General features: G+C 44.1%; 2 protein-coding genes across 2 annotated transcripts in view; both read left to right on the top strand.

Moving 5' to 3' along the window:
* The window catches only part of myo3a (myosin IIIA), a gene marked incomplete at both ends in the record, with an annotated part of 36,969 nt that extends 31,631 nt beyond the window's left edge, over positions 1 to 5,338 (top strand). Inside the window, 3 exons of the mRNA XM_080855112.1 lie at positions 1,727 to 1,767; positions 4,494 to 4,676; positions 5,224 to 5,338. Coding sequence (XP_080711238.1) covers positions 1,727 to 1,767; positions 4,494 to 4,676; positions 5,224 to 5,338 — 339 coding nt within the window. The remainder of the gene's footprint in view (positions 1 to 1,726; positions 1,768 to 4,493; positions 4,677 to 5,223) is intronic.
* A 2,968-nt stretch (positions 5,339 to 8,306) lies between these two features.
* Positions 8,307 to 24,013, top strand: gad2 (glutamate decarboxylase 2; the record flags this gene model as incomplete). Its single annotated transcript, XM_080855153.1, has 16 exons — positions 8,307 to 8,379; positions 8,794 to 8,856; positions 9,079 to 9,222; positions 9,663 to 9,896; positions 10,369 to 10,459; positions 11,361 to 11,473; positions 12,180 to 12,295; positions 13,304 to 13,383; positions 13,798 to 13,852; positions 15,737 to 15,853; positions 17,196 to 17,260; positions 17,672 to 17,750; positions 18,044 to 18,193; positions 20,401 to 20,508; positions 21,656 to 21,745; positions 23,840 to 24,013. 16 exons carry the CDS (start codon positions 8,307 to 8,309, stop codon positions 24,011 to 24,013), a joined length of 1,752 nt encoding a protein of 583 aa, XP_080711279.1.
* Positions 24,014 to 24,730: the final 717 nt, after the last annotated feature.

The following is a 24,730-nucleotide window of genomic DNA, read 5'->3' as shown; positions in this document are numbered from 1 at the left end:
CACCCTCATCCATGTAAGTTACATACTACACCCTCATCCATGTAAGTTACATACTACACCCTCATCCATGTAAGTTACATACTACACCCTCATCCATGTAAGTTACATACTACACCCTCATCCATACTACACCCTCATCCATGTAAGTTACATACTACACCCTCATCCATGTAAGTTACATACTACACCCTCATCCATGTAAGTTACATACTACACCCTCATCCATGTAAGTTACATACTCCACCCTCATCCATACCATACTACACCCTCATCCATACCATACTACACCCTCATCCATGTAAGTTACATACTCCACCCTCATCCATACCATACTACACCCTCATCCATACCATACTACACCCTCATCCATACCATACTACACCCTCATCCATGCTAGTTAGATACTCCACCCTCATCCATACCATACTACACCCTCATCCATGCTAGTTAGATACTCCACCCTCATCCATACCATACTACACCCTCATCCATGCTAGTTAGATACTCCACCCTCATCCATGTAAGTTACATACTACACCCTCATCCATGCTAGTTAGATACTCCACCCTCATCCATACCATACTACACCCTCATCCATGTAAGTTACATACTCCAACCTCATCCATACCATACTACACCCTCATCCATGCTAGTTAGATACTCCACCCTCATCCATACCATACTACACCCTCATCCATGCTAGTTAGATACTCCACCCTCATCCATACCATACTACACCCTCATCCATGTAAGTTACATACTCCACCCTCATCCATACCATACTACACCCTCATCCATACCATACTACACCCTCATCCATGTAAGTTACATACTACACCCTCATCCATGCTAGTTAGATACTCCACCCTCATCCATGTAAGTTACATACTCCACCCTCATCCATACCATACTACACCCTCATCCATACCATACTACACCCTCATCCATGTAAGTTACATACTACACCCTCATCCATGCTAGTTAGATACTCCACCCTCATCCATGTAAGTTACATACTACACCCTCATCCATGCTAGTTAGATACTCCACCCTCATCCATACCATACTACACCCTCATCCATGTAAGTTTGTCACTTGTGAACACGGAACACAAGCCTTTTGCTCACCTCCATGTTTGGCAAATGCTTGATGCAAAGAAAAATACAGCACAAAAAAAAAAAAAAAAAAAATTGCTGGTGTTAATGCAGACACACTGTTCAAGGACCAATTTTAGCTGCTGCAGTGTATCTTATTGGCAGTGCTTTAAAACTGAATCAGTGTTGAAATATCTTCATTTCGGAGCGCAGCAGTAAACCCAAGAGGTGTGTGAGGCTCATTATTCTGCTCCTCATATGCAGGCAGCATTCATGTTCAGGACAAGCAGTGGTGTAGTGGTCCTTGGAGAAGTGGGTATACTCTTAATTTTTTTTAAGCAGCCCATACAACAGCACAGGATAAACGCCCTGTTTTGAGAAGTGGGTATACTCAATGCTGTATGAAAAATAAGTGGGTATACTCCGTATACCTGCGTATACCCTGGACTACACCACTGAGTGTGTGTGTGTGTGTGTGTGTGTGTGTGTGTGTGTGTGTGTGTGTGTGTGTGTGTGTGTGTGTGTGTGTGCGTATACCCTGGACTACACCACTGAGGACAAGTACATGTGCACCCAGATGAACCTTGACCTTTAACTCTTATTCTCTTCTCTATTTTGTTTTTCTCTTGCAGAGATCAGTCCAGGATGAGAGGCGAAGGCCCAGGAAGCAATGGTAAATGTGTATTCACATTAATAATTATAATACATTATTATATTAATTATCATTATAATAAAGATTCAATAGTGTATTCACTGAGTCTAGGTGCTGAAGAATACATGTGTGAGTGTGAGCCACACGTTCCCGACGGTTAGCGTAGGACACCCAAACTAACCCTAGGTCTGTAATGTCTAGGGATGCACGATATTGAATTTTAGCCGATATCCGATATGCCGATATTTACAAGCTCATTTTGGCCGATTGCCGATGCCGATACCGATATATACACCTCAGCTTTTTAATTATTGAAAAGTGTCTCCTGTACTAGAATTAATCTATTATTTGTTATTATGCTAGGGTATTGCTGTAAATACAGGACATTACCGACTTGATTTGTATCATTTTAGACATAGACATTCTCTCATGAAACTGAAATGGTTTCAAATATGGCAGATTTATTTATATTTTCACGTCACAATTTTCATACTTGAACAGTACCTCCTTGAACTTTAACAACTACACTCTGGAAATAGAGAGAGAGAAGGAGGTGGAGATAGAGGGAGAGAGAGAGAAGGAGGTGAAGAGAGAGAAGAGAAGGAGGTGGAGACAGAGAGAAGTAGATGAAAGAGAGAGAGTGAAGGAGGTGAAGAGAGAGAGAGAGAGAGAAGAGGGCGAGAGAACCGAGAGAAGAGAAGAGGATGGAGAGAGAGAGAGACAGAGAGAAGGAGGTGGAGAGAGAAGAAACATGAATTGAAGGGGGGTGAGATGGAGTGGTAAAAGGGCTCTTCCGGAGCAATACAAAAGAGGACGGCTACAAGGACCATATACATTCCCTGCTTCAGTAGGAGCTCATCACTCAATCACTCATTGGTGGAAAAGACAATGGTTACGCTCCAATGTCTGCTCAGCCTTACATCATAATCACTGAGTGAGGTTGCAGATCATGAAGACCCACAGAGATGGCCCTCACTTTCAGAGATGGAAAGACCTCTAGAAAGAAAAGAAAAACGTCAGATAGTTTGGAATTACACCGCGCCCTTCAGATGAGAAGAGCAGACACACACACACACACACACACACACACACACAAACACACACACACCCACACACACACAGACACACACACACACACACACACACACACACACACACACACACACACACACACACACACACAGACACACACAGACACACACACACACACACACATACACACACACACACAGACACACACACACACACACACACACACACACACACACACACACTCACACACACACACACACACACACACACACACACACACACACACACAGACACACACAGACACACACACACACACACACACACACACACACACACACACACACACACACAGACACACACAGACACACACAGACACACACACACACACACACACACACACACACAGACACACACACACACACAGACACACACAGACACACACAGACACACACACATACACACACACACACACACTCACACACACACACACACACACACACACACACACACACACACACAGACACACACACACACACACACACACACACATTCACACTCACACTCACACTCACAGACAGTGCTACATCAGGCTGAGGAATAGAGGAGCTTGAGAAGAGAAGAACAGAGGGCAATCAGGCACGACACGAAGGAGAGGGATGGAGAAGATGGCAGGGAGGGAAAAAGGGAGGGTGTCGTGGGAGGGTGACACATGGGCCGCACACGGGAGAGAGAGAAAGGAGAGAGAAGGGCATGAGCGATGGGAGAATCACCAGAGGGAGAAACTGAGTGTCTGTGTGTATATCTCTCATATATCTCTCTCACACACACACACACACACACACACACAGACACACACACACACACACACACACACACACACACACACACACACACACACACACACAGACCGAGAGAGCTGAGCTGAAACTGAAATAATGGCGCTGCAGCTCCGTGCTTGGCCTGCTATGAAACACAGTAATAAGCTTTATTTATGCCTATGGTTGCAGGCCGCCGTGGCTCTGGCTGAAGTGAAGTGTGTGGGAGGGGGGGGGTCGCTCCCGAGCTGGGGGAATATCCCAGGGCCTGTCACCCCTGTCAGAGTAATGACTGCTGACAATCCACCCACACCCTCGTAATTGCATCCTTGTCACCATGACTCATACGGCTTCATCAAGTTTTACTCTGCTTTCATTTTTTTACCTTTTTTTTTTTTTACTAAAACAATTTCCCCAGATGACCCGAACAAACTGAGGTAACCTTAAATGTTTCCTGCACTTGGTATTATTTGGATCTGTATGTGAGGGCATAGCAGTGGAGTTCAGGCACGGACCAAAATGACTGGTCCAGGTTTCGCTCGTTCTGGTTACGAGTTCACCGTACACAGGATGACTGTACTGCAAAGGCACAGTATGACTGCAAGGACCACACAAGTTGAACCTGGCCTGATCCAGGAGGCAGGTGGCAAACCAAACACAATATATATATTGTAGGGCTATGGGTGAGCCACCCAGGCAGAGAGATTAATAAGTGTAGTAGTTCCCAAAGGTTTGATCTCTTATTCTGTCCCAAAGTCCATATGACAAAGGCCAGGGAAGAACTACTAACTCAACAACAGAGTAAGAGTAAGAGCAAGAGCAGTGTGTCCAGTCCTGGGATGTCATCATGTCTTGCACAAACCATTTTTTATTCATTCTTTCGTTTTGTCTTGACTCCAGTGGAGGTAAGTTGCCAGACACGGATGACCAGTACTACCAGGGCCTGACTCCATCCAAGTCCACGGGCGCCTTGTCCAGCCAGTTCCAGCTGCTCGACGACACACGCGCCTCCACGGACCGGAGCAAGTCGTCTGACAGGCCCCTCTCTGAGCCTGGGGCCCCCCTCGCGCCCAGAGACCAACGGTACATGAGCAGAGAAGAATACAATAAATACTCTCCTTCATGTGTTTCTCAATGCACACATCCATGGGTCACATAGAGATGTGTGTTTGTGTGTGTGTGTGTGTGTGTGTGTGTGTGTGTGTGTGTGTGTGTGTGTGTGTGTGTGTGTGGGTGTGGGTGTGGGTGTGTGTCTAAATGGAAACGCACACACCTGAACAGATGCTCTTACAATATATCCATTATTGTCTCTTGAACTCGTCATCTTCTTTCCAGTCTTGGATGAAACGGCTGGTTTCAGTAATGGACATAACATATGCACGACCCTCCAAGAAGCGTTTCGTTTTTTAGGATCTACCTAGTGCTGTAGCTGTCCTTTGTTCACTGTCTCTCTTTCATTCTTCCTTTCTCTCTCTCTGTGTGTGTGTGTGTGTGTGTGTGTGTGTGTGTGTGTGTGTGTGTGTGTGTGTGTGTGTGTGTGTGTGTGTGTGTGTGTGTGTGTGTGTGTGTGTGTGTGTGTGTGTGTGTGTTCACTGTCTCTCTTTCATTCTTCCTTTCTCTGTGTGGACAGGCGGTCCCTTCCTAGAATGCCCTCTACAGAGAGTGAGAAAGAAGACAACCCGTACGACTTCAGGAAGATTCTGCGCAAGACCTCTCAAAGACGAAGACTAATCAAGCAATACTGAGGTGTCACTGTGTGTGTGTGTGTCTGTGTGTGTGTGTGTGTGTGTGTGTGTGTGTGTGTGTGTGTGTGTGTGGGGGTGGGGGTTTGGGTAGGTGGGTGTGTGTGTGTGTGTGTGTGTGTGTTTGTGTGTGTGTGTGTGTGTGTGTGTGTGTGTGTGTGTGTGTGAGTAGGTGGGTGGGTGTGTGTGTGTTTGAGAGAGGGGGGGGGGGGGGGGGGGTAGGCCTTTGTCAACCACCCTCCTCTCAGATTGTTTGTGATACATGTGTATTTAATTTTTTTGTAACTGTTTATTTCTCATCATTTCTGCAACTGGCATCTATAGAGAATCCCTCAGAGTTCTCCTCCCTTCTCTATGTACTTGTTTACATGTAGACTGTGTAATTCATACTGTGGAAATGTAATGCAACAAAACAGCTTTTCTCTGGTTATATAGCTGAAAATCTGAGAGCACGTTGTACAAATGGTTTGGATCTTTTCTCTGAATTAATGAGGCTAGTGTAATCTCTACCATCTGTATCGTCTAGCAACAAAGCAACTGCCCGTAAGTATACACAGGTCACTCTCAGAGTGACAAGACATCAGAAATGGCTTAAAACTACAGGAAGTCACGGCTCAAAAACTACAGGAAGTCATGGTCTCAGTGTAACTTGTGGGATGGATATAGAAAGTCATTGGTTTTCTGTCCATTATCACTACTTGTCTATCTGTCTCTGAATCACTGCCATTGTACCAAGATTATGTGTAGGACCACGCTGCTACACATGTCAACCCAGTCACATCTACATGTAACATATTTGATGTTTATCTGCTTCTGACATACTCATCATGAAAATATTGTATGGTTGATTGAAAAATGCTGATCAGACCTTGTAACACATTTGGGTGAGACATGTATTTCCCAATGAAGATGTCACTGTAAATAACGTAGATCATGAACATAAACAGTACTGTGTCAAGGACGTTTTAATGATTGTTAAATGCTGTACATATTGTTGTACCGACCACGCCAGAGAGCTGTGTGTAATATGACGTGTGTGCTTAGAAACACATTTGGTCTGCTTTACTATTCTTACCATAAGAATAGAATCTGGGCCACAACATTCACATTCCATCATGGTGTTTAGGTCTGTGGTGTTAATTATATTTGACTTTAAAAAAAATACAATGTTTCTCATTTATAACATATCGTGTTGTGTTTTCTCTGTTTGTGTGTGTGTGTGTGTGTGTGTGTGTGTGTGTGTGTGTGATACCAAAACATTTGATTCCATTCCCTTCCTTTTTGTGATTTTGGATGGAATTTTGAGGGCACATCAATACCAACGCCCACACTCAAGTTATGGATATAATTAAATGTGGATTACTTTAAAATGATAAGCCCCTTATAATATTGGCCTGTTTATGGGGAACCCTTGAGACTAATAACAGGTTATAGGAGCGCTTTACCTCTCACTTAGAAAACCCCAATTTAAACAAAATAAATCACTCTTAAAACAAGCCATAGCCTACATCAGCTTATTCCCTTACCTTTCCTTAACCATAACCTTTTCATATGACATTTTCTAACCCAAAACCCGCAAGGGTGTGAGTAGGTCGGAGTGGCGGTCACTGGTGCACACATTATGGCTAGGGATGAATGGAGCCACCGTTAGCGTTGGTAAGATTGACGCGGACTCTACTTCCCGCGAACCGACAGATGCAGTTTGTTTGCGTCTTCTGCATTACTCTGCAGAACGCTAGGTTGTGTCATATATGTGACTATGATTGATTGGAAGTTGAAGGTCATGACAAATGTGTAGATTATTCTCAAAGTAACATTGGCGTTTGTGAAAGGCGCGTGCGTAATAGGCGCGTGCCCTCTAGTGCGCACGTGCTGGCAATAAATGAATATTGTTTCTTTATTTTTGATGAAATGTGCGCCAGTCATGTGTATCTAAAGTATTGTTAAAATGATCTGCATGTGCCTGTTGTGGTTTGTCGGTAGCCTAAAACTGTGAAGTTTATTAACGTCTTGGTGTTGGTCTGTAACAACAGAAATAATAAAAACATGACAGCATCAAGGGTACCGGTCGGTCATATACACAAAAATAGCGGGGGCCGAAAATCATAGATCAACCCAGTTTAGACGTTATGCTACATTGAGCGCTCACTCGTGCGCTCGCACTTTAATTCTATGGCTGTAAAAATACTGCGCGCCATTTCCAGTCAAAGGGCATCATGGAGACAGTTACCAGAAGAAAAAGGCGGAATTTTCACTTCAGAATGTTGGCCCCCTTCCCAAAGTCATCAAATTAGCAGGAGGAGAGAAAAGCTCCCAATGTGTGGTCACGACTCAGCACGCAACGCCCTTCGTCATGATGAGAATCACGTCGGAATTTCTCGTGGTGACGTGAACCTGGGTTAGCATCACTCTACACGAGGCTTTTATATTACTAATGGCTTTATAACCCCTCGCTCTATTTTCCACGTTGGACTATGATATGCACTGATAAAACTGAATCTGCCACTTACCGGAAACTATTTCAAGCATTGCACTGGTCGTAAATCTGCCGGTATTTTTCCTCATTAGTTCATATTTTTGGATTTGTTTCAAAACATCGTTTCGAAATACATTTTACGCAATTCATCGCATTGGGTTGACGCATCACGTATTTGGGAAGCTTGCTGTCAGGAAAAAGTGGTTGTTCATTTTGAATCGCGTTACGCGCAGAGCAGACGCCACGCAGTTGTGTGGTACCTGTGGACGACCGAGATTTAAGACAGGCGGATACCTGAGTGAAGAGGGGGCAACGATCTTAACGCCTTGTTCGTGTTTCCGTTGAATGCTCAATTGGATTTGCAGCTGCAAACTGAAGAGTCGCCAGGACGCTTTCAGCACCACTTCTGTGAACAGCTCCCGTTTCCCGCTGGCTTGTTTTTCCGTCTGGATGGACACTATCTGTCTCCGTCTTTCGTAGTTGTGACTGACTGCAATGGCTTCTCACGGGTTTTGGTCTCTCGGTGGCCAAAATGCTGAAAACCCCGGCAACCAAAGCCCCAGTACAAGTAAGTAAGGGCGAAATATCAGTTATCATTTTAAAAAAAATAACCATAAGCTATGAGACGCCTAGTCCCTTATACATTACGCTTCAGAATGTATCAAGCGGTAATACTAAACCGTATATGCTTTGCAATATTACATATTCAGCTCGCTACGTGTTTGGAAAATGGGACATTTACCATGGTGAGCCTAGCCTAAATCTCCTAGTTCAAGGTTAACGTGATGTGAAAGTTGTAGGCGTATTTCATTACGACTCGTCTGTTTCTGTTTCCATCATTAAGAATTTAGCTACAATGTTAACGATGAAATCACGGTGCTTTTATGACCTGAATTGTTGTGTTTTTCATTGTGGTATTGTCGTGGAAATAATGCCTATAAATGAACTGTCCTCGAATTTCGCTTTGACTGTATTTGTTCAGCAAGAGCATGGTGCCAGGCAGCGGCCCAAAAATTTCCCGGAGGTCTTGGATCGAAATTATGTGGTATGTTCTTCTGACATTATCCCCTGATTTTTTGCACATTTCGTTAATTGTCATGCTAGTCTTAAATATTTCGAATAGAATAAAATACGTGTCAAATTCCTCCGGAATGTAGGTGTTTTTTTCTGTTGTTGTGTCTTCGAAGTAGTAGGTCAGTGTGAGAAGGTGCTCACTTGTTTTAGATTTACGATGTATGACTTGAATTATATTCGGCTTTTACTGAAGCAATGCTAAGCGTCAGCGAGGGAGAGAAACCAGAAGATACACCGACCAAACAAGAGCAGGAGACACTGGAGGAGACCTGCGGTTGCAATAAACCATGTAATTGTTCTAAAGCAGCCACCGGCTTTCCCGATCTCTACTCAACAGGTACAAGACACCCGTTCATTTCCCCTTTTTAAAAGAAACGTTTATTGCAGGAACACATTCGTTTAAAAGAAACTGAACAAAATAGCCTATGATGTGGATACGTTTTATTTCTAACATTATTCTATGACACATTTAATTTGTCAACTGATCACTGACATGAAATCATATTTTACATAAATATCGAATGGAGTAAATAATTGTCTACCAGCCTATTGTTTATTGTACATAATCGGATTAGTTTCAGTCGGTAGCCTGTTTGAATGCGTAGTATTCTTTTCTAAAAAAATAAAAAATAAACATTTACCCGTTTATCATCAACATGACCTTCCTCTGTCAAGGTGAAATGATCAGACTTTTCGCCGTTACAGTGTGGTGATCATTCGGTATCGTTCAAGTAAATATCAATAATTATAAAGATAACAATTCAATCATTTTCACAGATCTTCTTCCTGCTCTGGATGGAGATGCGAAGACAATGGCTTTCCTCCAGCAGGTCGTGGATATCTTGTTAGCCTATATTGTGGAGTCCTTCGATAGGTCAACGAAAGTCATCGATTTTCACTACCCAAATGAATTACTCAAAAGAAACAACTGGGAACTTTCCGACGAACCTGAGAGCCTGGATGATATCCTCGTTAGTTGTCGGGCCACCCTGAAATACGCCATTAAAACAGGTAATTGTCATGTCTTTTTAACATTCGATTTTTATTTTAAATATTTTTTTACTAGATTACATTTATTTTTTATTTTAATGCCACCAACATGGTGTTAGTGTGGCAATAAGTGAGCAACGAGTATTGTTTAATTTATTTTCCTCGGTTCTGTCGTAACTGTATTGAAGAGTTTCAGTGAGTGGACTGAATTGTAAATGGCAAATGTTTTTTGTCGTTGTAAAGGTGTGTCATGCTTGTTATTGCACCTTGTGAGAACAACACAGACTAAATCATGGTAGCTGGAAGAGCCTATGTTTTTAGGCCCTCCTCAACCATCACTTACATTAAACCTTAGCCATGTTTGGACATCCCCTTAATACAACCCTAAAACAGGCACAGACCATGCACCATAACGTATGAAATGCTATATTCACAGCCGGATTTAAATACATCAACAGCATTTAATCTCTCTCAATTCATTGTCTATGTATAGCGCACCCCAGGTATTTCAATCAACTCTCCACTGGATTAGACATGGTCGGCCTGGCGGCAGATTGGTTGACATCGACTGCCAATACCAATATGTGAGTACTCCTCCTGTCGGCTCGACCACATGGCGAATTTTCACTCATTTCCTGCCCCCCGGTTCCCCGCTGTAATGCGGTTTTATTATGCGCCTGTTTCTTCAGATAGCGTTGAGTGCCTCAAAGAAATCATTTGAAAGGACTGAAATGAGAAGCCTGGCTTGAAACGAATCCAACATGAAATTATCCCCACGCCCTTCCCCCAAATTCAGCCCTCAGAACAACCATTCACGCTGAGAAAATTAAAATGGAAGGAAAAGCAACTTTGACTTAATGGTTCATTTCAGTTTAGTTTGTGAGATGTTCCTTTGAACTGATGAAAAGCTATAGAAACAGTAGGTAGTGATGTACATTTTAGATAATGACAGTGCATTTAGAAAGTAAATAAGATGAATCAAATTAAAATCCCCCTCCTTTGGCAATGGACCAGTGGTGTTCACACATTCTTGCTAGTTACTCAATGGGGTTGGATTCTGTTTGCAATATATATTCAGTCGGGCATTTTTTCCCCCTAATCTTTCCAGATAAAAATTGCAGTTTGATAGCATCATTATCAATTCAGCAGCGATTTCAGAGTAACATTGTACTGAGGAATTTAGTTTTTTGTGTGTGTGTGTGTGTGTGTGTGTGAAAGAAACAAAAATGTCCTTAACTTTGAGGATTTGATAATGTCAGAGCCCCTGTCTATCGTCTCAGCCCAGTTTTCTCCTCTATGTAACACCCTCCTCAACACGCCCTCAAACTGTCAATGACACGCTGTTGCGAAACCACTGGCGCAGACTGTTGTGAAACAGTAAAAAAAAAAAAAGAAACTGACATCATGGACCCTGTTTGGGGAGGAAGGGGTGCCGTCTTGGCGTTTTGTGTAACCGGATCATGTGGTCTCCATGGCGATGGACAGGTTCACCTATGAGGTGGCGCCGGTGTTCGTGCTGCTGGAGTACGTCACGCTGAAGAAGATGAGGGAGATCATTGGCTGGCCCGAGGGCCGAGGGGACGGAATCTTCTCTCCCGGTAAGCGCCACGTCACAGAGCTCCGCCCCCTCCGCCCCCACACATAACTGCCCCCCAGCCCCCACCCCCCCCCCCCCCCCCCCATCCCCACCCACCCTGCTACCCTCTCCTCTCTGACTTGTTTCCTAATTCCGATGGAGGGAGCGGAATGTCCGCCTGGCCTTCACATTGTATCTCGGCCTCCATTTTGATCAGTGAGCCGTGAGAGGCGTTTGAGATGTGAAGCCCAGGTTTGTCTCACGCATGCTTTGAGGGGTATCTGAGCAGCTAGATCAGTTGTGTTGCCAAATCGACACATGCAGGGCCCCTGAAACTGCCTAGCATTGATGTCAACCTTTTTGTCTTATGTTTTTACTACTACTCAGCTTCAGATGTTTTGTGTACTCCAAATCAGTAGTGAGTATGTTCTGGTACTGTGGGGAAAAAAAACAGGCACACTCCTTTAATGTGTGAGTCTTCCGCTAATAGGGGTGTTTTCACAAAACATAAGGGAACGAGACGGAGACAAAGACAAAGACAGACAGATATGTGTGTGACAGGGAGAAAGAAAGAGTGTGTGTGAGTGAATGTGAGTGAGATTTTGTTGCAGACAACAGGGTGCCGCTGCGCTGCTCTTTGTCAGGCAGCTGTGAGGAGCCTTTGGCTGAGGCTGCAAAGCCCCGTCATCTGCCTCTCATAATCACTGGGGACTGTCACTCTCCTCTAGGTGGCGCCATATCCAACATGTACGCCATGCTGCTGGCACGCTTCAAGATGTTCCCTGAAGTGAAGGAGAAAGGAATGTCGTCAATCCCCAAACTGGCAGCCTTCACCTCAGAGCATGTAGGCCCCACTGTTGCTTCTATTATTGGCTCATTCTCAGTCACTTTATGTTGTTGTCTTGTATCATTGTTGTCTTTATATTGTTGTCTTTATGTTGTTGTTTTGTATCATCGTTGTCTTTATATCGTCTTCATGTTGTTGCCTTGTATCATGTTGTTGCCTTGTATCATTGTCTATCCTCCATCTCTTTCTCTTTCCCAAAGTTATATGGGCACATCCTTTCAGACAGTATTTTATGAAGAGTATTTTATGACTTTATTTTGAAATTATTAATTTAGTAATTTTAAATCATTCCTATATCCTTTGGCTTGGAATTCACAGTTTGACATCATTCTTTACATCACTGAGTAGTCCTTTACGGTGTGATTAGTACGTCATTTCCTGTTCATTTATCTCTGGAAAATCTGTGTCGGTTTGTGTGTTTGAACCCCCCCCCCCCTTTTTTCTGCTTCTGTGAGGCGCGTTTTGTTACCTCCTCGTATGAAATGTGCCGTTTGATTTGATTTAATTTGATTTGATATGGTCGCTCCGATGATTTGATTTGATATGGTCGCTCTGAAAGATGAAACGGGAATTAAGATATTGCATGTGGTTTACTCTGGTCTGATGAAGTGCCAACAGTAGCCATCCTTGGGCCCATGTTTACATAAATGCAGATCATTGGTGAGGAATCGAAAGTCTTTAGAAATAATATCAGATGAGTCACTCCTTAGTTCTAAAAGATAGTCCCTTTCCCATCATATTTAGAGGATTTGGATGGCGATTGCTTTTTGCAATAGTACATGTGTTGAAATATTGAAACTCATGACACTGAAGTGAGACCAGTGGATGTTATCCTTGTAGCCATAATAGCTCATCTTAAATAACAAGTAACGATCAGCTGCTTCACATACTTAATGAATTATCTTCAATGGTCACCATTTATCATTTTCTGATAAAGAAATTCATAATTATGAATGTTTATCTAAAAAAATAACCAATAACATTTTGGTGTTCTGTTGTTTCTAGAGTCATTTCTCCATCAAAAAAGGAGCTGCTGCCCTTGGCATCGGGACAGAGAGCGTCATCTGCATCAAGGTCGATGAGACGTAAGCACTACTGTGATCACCTGGCAATGTCTACCACAGCCACACGGGAGACTGTGAGAAGTTGGGGGAAGATATGGTTTGAATGAGTGGTGAAACTTTGCGGTTTTGTAGTGCATTTACTTTCAGTTACATGAGTGAAGCAACTCACATGGTTTGGAAGTCATTTAGGCCAGGAATGAAGCTAAACCCTGGGGATGTCAAATGTAAAATGACGGTTGCAAAATTTCTTCTAGCCCACTCAGCTTTGCCTGTCAAGTAGAATAAGTATGGTGGATCAGAGATGAAAGAGTAATTGGATTTTAAATTGAGTTTATAGAAATCATTTTCTAAATGTAATACACTTCCCAATTCTGCACATGGTGGTTTGAGCTCAAAGGGGAAAAAACCCATTTTGATCCAGCTTCTCTTCACCAGAGGGAAGATGATCCCATCTGACCTTGAGAAGAAGATCCTGGAGGCGAAGCAGAAGGTACCGTCTGAAACCTCCTCTCCTCTTCCTGCATGATTACACCTCCTCTCCTCTCCTCCTCTCCTCTTCCTGCATGATTACACCTCCTCCTCATCACACCTCCTCTCCTAGTCCCTGCATGACCACACCTCCTAACCTCCTCATCACACCTCCTCTCCTCCTCTCCTACTCCCTGCAAGAAACACACCTCCTCTCCTACTCCCTACATGACCACACCTCCTCTCCTACTCCCTGTATGATCACACCTCCTCTCCTACTCCCTACATGACCACACCTCCTCTCCTACTCCCTACATGACCACACCTCCTCTCCTACTCCCTGCAAGAAACACACCTCCTCTCCTACTCCCTACATGAACACACCTCCTCTCCTACTCCCTACATGACCACACCTCCTCTCCTACTCCCTGTATGATCACACCTCTTCTCCTCCTCATCACACCTCCTCTCCTAGTCCCTGTATGATCACACCTCCTCTCCTCCTCTCCTAGTCCCTGTATGATCACACCTCCTCTCCTACTCCCTGCATGACCACACCTCCTCTCCTGCATGATCACACCTCCTCTCCTGCATGATCACACCTCTTCTCCTCCTCATCACACCTCCTCTCCTAGTCCCTGTATGATCACACCTCCTCTCCTCCTCTCCTAGTCCCTGTATGATCACACCTCCTCTCCTAGTCCCTACATGATCACACCTCCTCTCCTGCATGATCACACCTCCTCTCCTGCATGATCACACCTCCTCTCCTGCATGATCACACCTCCTAACCTACTCCCTGCATGATCACACCTCCTCTCCTCCTCATCACACCTCCTCTCCTACTCCCTGCATGATCACACCTCCTCTCCTGCATGATCACACCTCCTAACCTACTCCCTGCATGATCACACCTCCTCTCCTCCTCATCACACCTCCTAACCTACTCCCTGTATGATCACACCTCCTCTCCTGCATGATCACACCTCCTCTCCTAGTCCCTGTATGATCACACCTCCTCTCCTCCTCTCCTAGTCCCTGTATGACCTCACCTCCTCTCCTAGTCCCTGTATGATCACACCTCCTCTCCTGTATGATCACACCTCCTCTCCTACTCCCTACATGACCACACTCTCAGATATATTACTCCATCTAATGGACTTCATGGTCCAGTGGTGCCCAACAAGCTCACAGAGAGAGAGTTTGGGGAAGATTTACTTTTCAGCATAATGTCCCAAACAGCTCATTGCATGTTATTGCACCCAGAGATAGTGATGAGCTATAGGAAAGCCATCAGTAACACTAGCTGCTCCAGTGCACCGTGGAAATGAAACGCTTTAGGACTGCAATGAATGAAGTCTAAAATGACAATGACAAACCGTTTTGGTTGGGAACTCAATCATCACTTTATGTCCTATCAAGTATTATTAAAATGTATTGCTTTTCAATACAAAGAAGATCGTATTGGTTTAAATGGAATGTACAGTATGTGGGGTATATTACAAACCTCCAAGTCGCTCCAAATCTTTTTTTTTATAATCAGGTGACGCTTTCAGTCACATTACAAATAGCTGGTCCTGGCTGACTGGTTGGTCACATAGTTCACTCTTTTCAAATAATGACAGTAAATATTGTGTACCAAATACCAAATTTGTAAAACATTTACGAGGAGATGTTTTAAAGCCATAGAAGGTTCTATTACTATTTTACACATGAAACTTAATAGATTTAGGGTACGTTTGGCAATCGTCTCATCCAGCTTCACTCCAGCAGCCTATTCTCATACAAGTCCTAAGATCTCTTTCTGTTTAAACGAATGGCTTGACGAGCATGATTTCCAGACCCTGTGTTGTGGCGGCCCATCCAGGCACTAAGGTGTGACCTGTGAATATGTTGTGTCGTCCAGGGCCTCGTCCCGTTCTTCGTGAGCGCCACGGCCGGCACCACCGTCTACGGAGCCTTTGATCCGCTCATCGCCATCTCTGACATCTGCAAGAAATACAACGTCTGGTTCCACGTGGACGTGAGTGGGCATGTTATTCACCTCTGGACCTCCCTTCCTAACATGTGTGTGTGTTTGTGGGTGTGGGTGTGGGTGTGTGTGTGGGTGTGTGTGGGTGTGGGTGTGGGTGTGGGTGTGTGTGTGTGTGTGTGTGTGTGTGTGTGTGTGTGTGTGTGTGTGTGTGTGTGTGTGTGTGTGTGTGTGTGTGTTGTGTGTGTGTTGTGTGTGTGTGTGTGTGTGTTGGGTGGGTGGGTGGATGTGTGGGTGGTTGTGTGTGTGTGGCTGAGTGGGGTTGAGATGTTCATTGCAGACAGGAATGTGTGGAGTAAAACCAGTGTGGAGTAATCATCATCAAGTGCTCAGCTTTTACTGGCTTCTATGCTCTATGCTCTTTGAAACACTTCTTGTCTGAAGAGTCCTAGGATGTGTTGGCGTATAAGTGAAGTATTACTAGTTTGTGCATCACACTGTTCAAAATGGATCTCTTTGTGCTGTGAGCACATCATAAGTCTGAAGTGAGTTCTGCATTGTTATTGCATCAAGAAATGAAATCAAGCTGTGCTTTAAATGCTTCAGCAGATGGTGTTTATTATGTCAGTTCAAAGTGTGCGAGTGTGTGTGTGTGTGTGTGTGTGTGTGTTTTTGAGTGTGTATGTTAGTGTGTGTCTCTGAGCCCTGCTGAGATTAATAGGTGTGTGTTGTCTCATTAGTCTGTGACTCCATATCATGTAGCCTATGGGTGTGTTATTAGCAGTGTGGGTACACAGCTGTAGTGTCACCCAGCCCCAACCCCCCCCCCCCACACACACACACACACACACACACACACACACACACACACACACACACTCCTGCATTCAGCTGACCTGCAAGCCCAAGGGTGAGCCATTTAGAGCTTGTGTCACTGCAGAGCAGATGAGAAGAAGAGAGTGATGAAGGTCTTTCCCTTTTTAGACTCCCTCCATCCAGTAGCTCATTATCCTTCTGGGTGAGACGGTATAGTGCACTCTCCATCTTTCTGTCCATTTTGTCTTCATGTAAAATTCCATGGCGGATGAATGACAGCGATTCACGCATGGCTTCATCTTGTTATCCTCCAGGTAGGGTAAGAAGTTCAGTCAGGACAGGTCTGTTTTGAATTGGGTGTTTTTTTTTCCATAGTTTGTTAACTAAATGACACACATACTTGTGTGCGAGTGAAAAAGGCTGTTTGCCACTACAGGTTTGCTCAGGTGGAAGGGGCTGTCCCAGTGCCATGTTGAGTTCTCTCACCAGGTGTGACGCTACCGTGATGATTCTGTAGCATCTGTTTTGTGTGTGTGTGTGTGTGTGTGTGTGTGTGTGTGTGTGTGTGTGTGTGTAGGGTGCCTGGGGAGGCAGTCTGCTCATGTCAAGGAAACACCGGTCGAAGCTGAATGGGGTTGAGAGGTCAGTTCTGTGGTCTCCTTTCCCCCATACCCCCCCCCCCCCCCCCCCCCGTCTTTTAGCTGCTTTTGTGATTTATGTTGCTTTTTTGATCTATTTATTTTTATTACAATACATTGTTGTTGGTTTATTGTCAATATTTATCAGGATTTAATGTTTTTTCTCCCTGTTCCTAACATTAATTGTATAGTATCCTATATATTTGGGACAACATCAGTAGCCAAAGCAAGTGGTAAAGAGCTGTGTAGTATAGTATAGGAGTTTAGATTCATTTAGTTTATTTATTTAAGATTGGTTGATAAAATGATCATGAGTATACACAGTATGCATTTAGTGTATTTATTTATGGCTGGTTGATGACATTATCATGAGTATATAGTGTATTAACATTATCATGTGACTGGTTTATCATAGAGCCAATTCAATGACATGGAACCCCCACAAGATGATGGCCGTCCCACTGCAGTGTTCTGCCCTCCTGGTCAGAGAAGAGGTATGCTGATCCTGACCAGCTGTGAACCCTATCAATGCATGCTGGCCTGAGTGCTCCATACAGGAGGCCTTCAAATCTGTATCAATCAATCTGTATTACTCCTTCAACTATACACATACTATACTCCTGCACTGTAAATACAGTATTATGGAAGTCTCATCCTTTTATACATTCACTGAGAAACTCACATTTAAGTGATTTGCTTCTTAACAGACTGCACTGTTAGTTTGGAGCTGTTTTATTCATTTCTGTATTGACTAATTGATTGATCTTACCCCTTGCCTTCTCTCCAGGGCCTGATGCAGAATTGCAACTCGATGCACGCGGTCTACCTGTTCCAGCAGGACAAGCACTACGACCTGTCCTACGACACGGGGGACAAGGCCCTGCAGTGCGGACGCCACGTGGACATCTTCAAGCTCTGGCTCATGTGGAGGGCCAAGGTGAGTGCTCACGAGCCAAGATCCGTCTAGCTGGGGTCCACCTGAGAGCTCACTAGCTGAGATCCGCCTGAGAGGTCATGAGCTGAGGTCCACCTGAGATCTCACTGAGCTGGTCTACCTAGCTGGGGTCCACCTGAGAGCTCACAGGCTGAGGTCCACCTAGCTGAGGTCCACCTGAGATCTCACTGAGAACTCACTAGCTGAGATCCGCCTGAGAGGTCATGAGCTGAGGTCCACCTGAGAGGTCACGAGCTGAGGTCCACCTGAGAGGTCACGAGCTGAGGTCCACCTGAGAGGTCACAAGCTGGTCTACCTAGCTGAGGTCCACCTGAGAGGTCACTGAGCTGAGGTCCACCTGAGAGGTCACGAGCTGAGATCCACCTGAGAGGTCACGAGCTGAGGTCCACCTGAGAGGTCACGAGCTGAGGTCCACCTGAGAGCTCACAAGAGCTCAGTATTAAATTAGACCTGATTCTTATTACTTTCCGTGTGACCTCCCATTGACTCCTATTGGAATTATTGTGTGTGTATTGTACAGCTGGTATTTCTGAGATGGAATGTCTTCTAAATGTGTACTTGGTTAAGGCATTGTCATTGAGGGTCTTTGTTGATAAGGCGTAGTTCTGCAACCTGTGATGACAGAGGTAATTAGTAGGTGATTGAAGTGATTATGGAAAGATAACAGTTCTGCTTTCGATAGTAAGAGGTGTTCTTTTGCATTGTTTCAGTGTACTCGCAGAGCTCCCGATTGTCCTTCTTATCTCTTGGCTCTGACTTGTACTCTTGATTGACAGTATGAGTGGGCCGACGTCCCCTCTTAGCAGCACCTGATAGCGAAGCTGCATGTGAGTTTGTCGTGATCAGCAGATTCTCTCGCACTTGACAGTGAGCAGGAAAGGTAATTGCTTATCCTGCCACTGCAATGTGTATCAGCAGATTCTGACATGCTGCAGACAGCGGCTGCTGTTTCTTTGTGCTTTACATAGAGGGGGCATTGGGTCCATGTGTGGCTAGGGAAGGGGTGTCAAACTCAAATACACAGAGTGCCGAAATAAAAGAAATGGGTGTAAGTGGAGGGCCGGACAGTGGGGCAAGCGCTCCCTAAATTGACGTATGCGACCGACGCGGGGACAGTGCATTGTGGGACTTGCAGTATTTGTGGTGCGTTCGACATACCAGCAGCTGCGGCAGACAAGCTCTGATAGATAAATAGATCGATACTTTATTAATCCTGAGGGAAAATTAGGCAAACCAAATTAAATTTTACCGTTGCTCATTCAAATCAATTGAACTTTTTGCAACAGTCTGAGGAGCTGGCGGGCCAGATTAAATGGCTTGTCGGACCTGATCAGGCCCCCGGGCCTTGAGTTTGACACATGTGGACTAGGGTATCCAAATTCCTGTCTCTCCTACCGGAAATGTCCTGCTCTGTGTCCCTTTTATGTTCCACCTTTGAGTCCAACCGAGCATGAACGTATGCCCAAAGGTTTTAAGATACCTGGTCATTAAGAGATTTTTATATGATTTATGGGCCAAGACACATGCTTTCAATGGAGATCTCCATAGAGACACTTCATCAGATGTAGTGGATGCGGTAATCTGAGTCAGTCTGCTATGCACACATGGTGGCCATAAAGACGGGCTTGGTGATGCTCAACACAGCCCAGGCCGTGGCAACCGTCCATGGCAACCGTCCATCCTCACTGACCTGTCATATCTGTAACAAGAGACATAAGGCCAGGCCGCAGGGATACAGTTTCCCTGCCTCAGAAACCTGTGGAAGGTTCTGGAATTATCATTTAGCCTTGCTCTCGGTAGATGGATGGTTCTGTTTAAGTTGCTTTATCAGCTGGCTGGAACCCTGTTTGTCCGTGTTTTATTCCAAGTTGTTGTGCTGTGCGCTGTTGATTAGCATGTTGGCCTATCAGAGCTGTTGCCATGGTTTTATCTTTCGTGTATCAGACCCTGGGGGGGAAATCACCTTGTCAGACCTTTTATGTTAACACTTGTGTGTGTTTGTGTGTGTGTGTGTGAGTGTGTGTGAGTGTGTGTGTGTGTCATTTATGTTGACACTTGTGTGTGGTTGGGTGTGTGTGTGTTTGTGTGTGTGTGTGTGTCATTTATGTTAACACTTGTGTGTGGTTGTGTGCGTGTGTGTGTCATTTATGTTAACACTTGTGTGTGTTTATGCGTGTGTGTATCCACAGGGCACCATCGGTTTTGAAGCTCAGATTGACAAGTGTTTGGAACTGTCGGAATATCTGTACAACAAGATCAAGGACAGGGAAGGATACCAAATGATCTTCGACGGAAAAGCAAGTGTCCACTCTCTTTCTCTCTCTCTCTCTCTCTCTCTCTCTCTCTCTCTCTCTCTCTCTCTCTCTCTCTCTCTCTCGCTCCCTCCTTCTGTTTTGTCAGGCATCATTATGGATGCTTTCCTTGGTGCTTTCTAATGGCTCTGCCACGCCGAACGACAAGATGAATGGTGCCACTTTGAAGATGAAAAATGTCTTCGATTACCTTCAAAGGTGTCACCGGACTGTGATGCTATTATTCTGGATGGCAGGCATAAAATGACAGGCAATTAGTCATACTACAGATAGACATGCAGATGGCTTTATTCTGCACCACAGCTCAGCTTAAAAATGGACCCATATGCACATAACAAACAGTGTTGCCTTCGTGTTTAGCATTTCACAGAGTGTTCCTCATGTGCTGTTTTTAGAGGTCACTGCTGCCTGCCAGAGTCTCTCCTTGAAGCGGACAGGGAATGCATCAGAGCTCATTTGCATGTAAATTGTAGCTGCCGCTAAACTGACATAACAATTTTGCTCCAGGGTCCCACGTTGCCGCTCGGCCTCAGCAGCCAATGAGCAGAGATGAAGCGGTTACTTAAACATAATCGAACGCTTGGAATTATAAAAACATTATCCCGGCCACCAGGAAAGCTTGACATTTATTTCACTGCTTGCTTGCTGCTGTGGGGACTCCAGGGGACAAAGCTTTCAGAATGTATTTAGAGCTGTATGTTTACTAAAAATCTTAAGTTTATACAGTCAGTTTGAATGTTTGTTTTACTGTTCTTAAAAACCTACCTTTTATAAACAGTTTGCCAATTTCAAGTGAATTCAGATCCAGTAATTTTCTTCTGTTATTTTGTCATCAGCAATACCCTATAAACCTTTAAAAGTCTCCTGGATGGTTTTATCTTTTTCTCTGAAACACCTTGTGTTCATGCTAACAATGTGCTATGCTGTTTACAATAATACTAATTATTCATATTTTAATCATTATTGTTCATTATCGTACATTAGTTAATTAAAGTGTATTAATGTGCTACACCTTGTGTTCATGCTAAGAATGTGCTATCCTGTTTACAATAATACTAATTATTGATATTTTAATCATTATTGTTGGTACATTAGTTAATTCAAGTGTATTTTCTCTGTTCTGCTCCTTCAGCCTCAGCATACCAACGTGTGCTTCTGGTACCTACCCCCCGGCGTGCGCTGCATAGAGGACAAAGAGGAGAAGAAGGAACGCCTTGCCAAGGTGCCGCCGCTTCATCTCCCTGTGCTCAGCTATGGGCTTTAAATACTTCTGCTCAAGTCGGTTACCTTCCTTAACAAAAGATGTACTACTGCTTCCCTTAATATACCAGAGTTTATTTTAGACAGAGAGATAGAGAGGATGAGAGACAACGAGAGAGAGAGAGAGAGAGAGAGAAAGAGAGAGAGAGAGAGATTAAGAGTGGTCAGGAGAGACAGAAAAAGGGATAGTGAAAAGAGAACGCATTAAAATCTGAGACTTATCCGACAGTGTGTGAACAATCAGGATACAATAAATATGTGTTGTGCGTCTGAACAAAGCACCACTCATACACACACACACACACACACACACATACACACACACACACACACACACACAGTTTTTTGCCTTTGCAATAGGCCAAATAAAAGATGAATGATATAGGTAGAGGGAATTTAGTGACTAGCTTTAAGGAGAATCATCTTTTGAGAGATAACAGCAGCATGGTGGCTATGAATGGCCACAGTCTGGTTGTAATCTACACAATGCCCATGTTGTACACAATGCCCATGTTGTCACACACAGCCTACGCGTCACCAGTCTGCACCAGTTGACCCAGGCTATTCCGCTGCTGTCATGACTCTGACTAAAGGCTATAGTCGTTTTTTTGTGAAGTCTTCAGGGTGTCAGGCTTTGAGTGTAGGAGATGCCAGGCTTTGTGACCGTTCACTGACCCAGGCCCCTGGCCCCGTGGTGCTGGGCTAGCAAGTAGTAAGCAAGTAGCAAGAATGAAAGCTGAGTACATGTTGAAGGGGCTTTGTGCATCAACCCAGGCACCTACGTACAAACACTTTTGTAAAACACAAAAAAAAGTGATTCAGTTTTCAGTCAGTCCCTGTGACAACTGACAACTCAGTAAGGACACACATTGAGTGTTAAAAGCTGTTAAAGGAAGTAATGGCTCTTCCCACAGCATTCCTCTCCATTTAAGCCTGTCGTGTTGTGAATGGTGTTGTTGTGAGAGTTTAAAAGGCCCTCCCCCCAGTGTAGCCAGGCTTTTAGGGAGCAATTGCTCTTCATCAGCCAGAGCCTCTGGCAAACAGCTAGCAAAGGAACACCTGCAACACATTTTGGAAGAGAAATAGGGGATAATTAGAACATGTTTAAAGCTGCCAACAATCTTCTTGGCAGGTCTGTCCTTTGACTTTTGTTGAAACCCTCCTTTTTCAGATAGCCAGCGACGGGACGTTTTTCGGGAGTTCAGGGAAAAAACTATTTTTTTAATATCAGATTTAGTAAAACATGCATACCCAGTGACTGCAATGGCTGTAATATGTAATGGTTATGTTCTAACCCTCAATGTAGGGTACAAGTTCACTCATATTAAGTCCTACTGCTGCATGTAACATTCTAGATTAATGGACATTTCTACCTGAAGTAAACCTGATGTCTCAACAATTCAAGCACACTGCACAAGGGTATTCTCATTCTCACCTGCTTTAAAATGCACCGCACAGATTAGCCTGCTAAGCATACAGAAATAAAGACGTACTAGGGAAGTGTAGTCCAACGTGCCCACGTAGTTTTTGTCCTCCAGGAAAAGAGGTTTCCAGGAAAGAAAAGCCTTTGCGTATGAATACGGATCATTGAGGCATGGGGTTGTAATTACATGTGAGAGACAATCACACTGGCCTGAATTGCCCATTTCTGCCATTGTGCTGCCACTCAAAAGCGATGGGGCGTCCCACCGTGGTCGTCAGAGGAAGGACTGCCGTTCCTTTTCAAACAGAGGAACTACTCAGTGTTTTAATCCCAGACGAAGGCTTTTTACCCAATCAACCAAACATGGGAGATTTGCCCACGCTTGTGATTGGGTACATCCTTGACTCTTGTTCATATCTAGTTGTATAATGTGTTTTGTTTATGTATTTTGTCTATTTTGTTTTGTTATAATTTGTTTATTTATTCTTCATCTGTATTATGTAGCCTCAATCAGGGCTTTGCTGCAAAAGAGCCCTGTGCTCAGTCAATTCTCCCTGAATAAATAATGATGACGATACCTGTTGTTCATATCTCACACTTGCCCTTTGTTGTTGTTGTTGTTTGTGTCGTCAGGTGGCCCCGGTGATCAAGGCCAGGATGATGGAGTACGGCACAACCATGGTGAGCTACCAGCCACAGGGGGACAAGGTGAACTTCTTCCGCATGGTCATCTCAAACCCAGCCGCCACCTTCGAGGACATCGACTTCCTCACCGAGGAGATCGAACGGCTCGGCCATGACCTCTGAGCGACCCCGAAGCGCCGCCCGTGGAGAGTGCCAGGCTGAGAGCTCAGATACTCAGTGTCTCCTCCAATGGAAGAAATGTTGTGTCTGTGAATGTACCTGCACTGCGATTCTTCAATTTGTCTCCTCTGGCATCTCCTAGAGATAGTTATATTTAAGAAAAGGTTTAAGAAAAAAAAGAATTTAAAATCTTTATCTCTATATTAATATACAGTATATATGTATACATATATATTTCAGTATCGTAGCGTTGTCGTGGCCTTCTCGGTCCAAAGCCATGTGAAAGTGTTTATGTCTGCTTTTCATGTTGACATTAGTGCATTTGACGTACCATCATAAGTACTTAGTGTAAGTATGAGGACATTTATTCTTCGATCCTAGTGCAATAGCAACTGAATTAGTTCATACTAACCTTAATCAGACTTCATAAGTGCCAGAGATATACGGAATATCTATTGATTTATTGGGGCACTTAAGCTTACCTCAATTTGGGACTACTGCCTTTACAATCACTGGCGTCCTGTATTGATCTCTTTTAAGGTTTGTCATTTTTGTTTTGTCTAGAAAAGGGGAGTGAGAGAAGTGTAGGTGACAAAGGTGGTTGGTTATCATATCAATAATCGGAAAAACGGAATATTTCCTTATTGTGGTGTGCGCATTCATGTTTCCAAACAGCATTTAATCGTCAGCTTTTACATCTGTACCTCGTTTCTTTCATCC

This window comes from Sprattus sprattus, assembly GCF_963457725.1.
Source record: "Sprattus sprattus genome assembly, chromosome: 17".
Taxonomy (NCBI): domain Eukaryota; kingdom Metazoa; phylum Chordata; class Actinopteri; order Clupeiformes; family Clupeidae; genus Sprattus; species Sprattus sprattus.
Note: the sequence above shows the minus strand (reverse complement) of the source record. Positions and strands in the feature narration are given on the sequence as shown.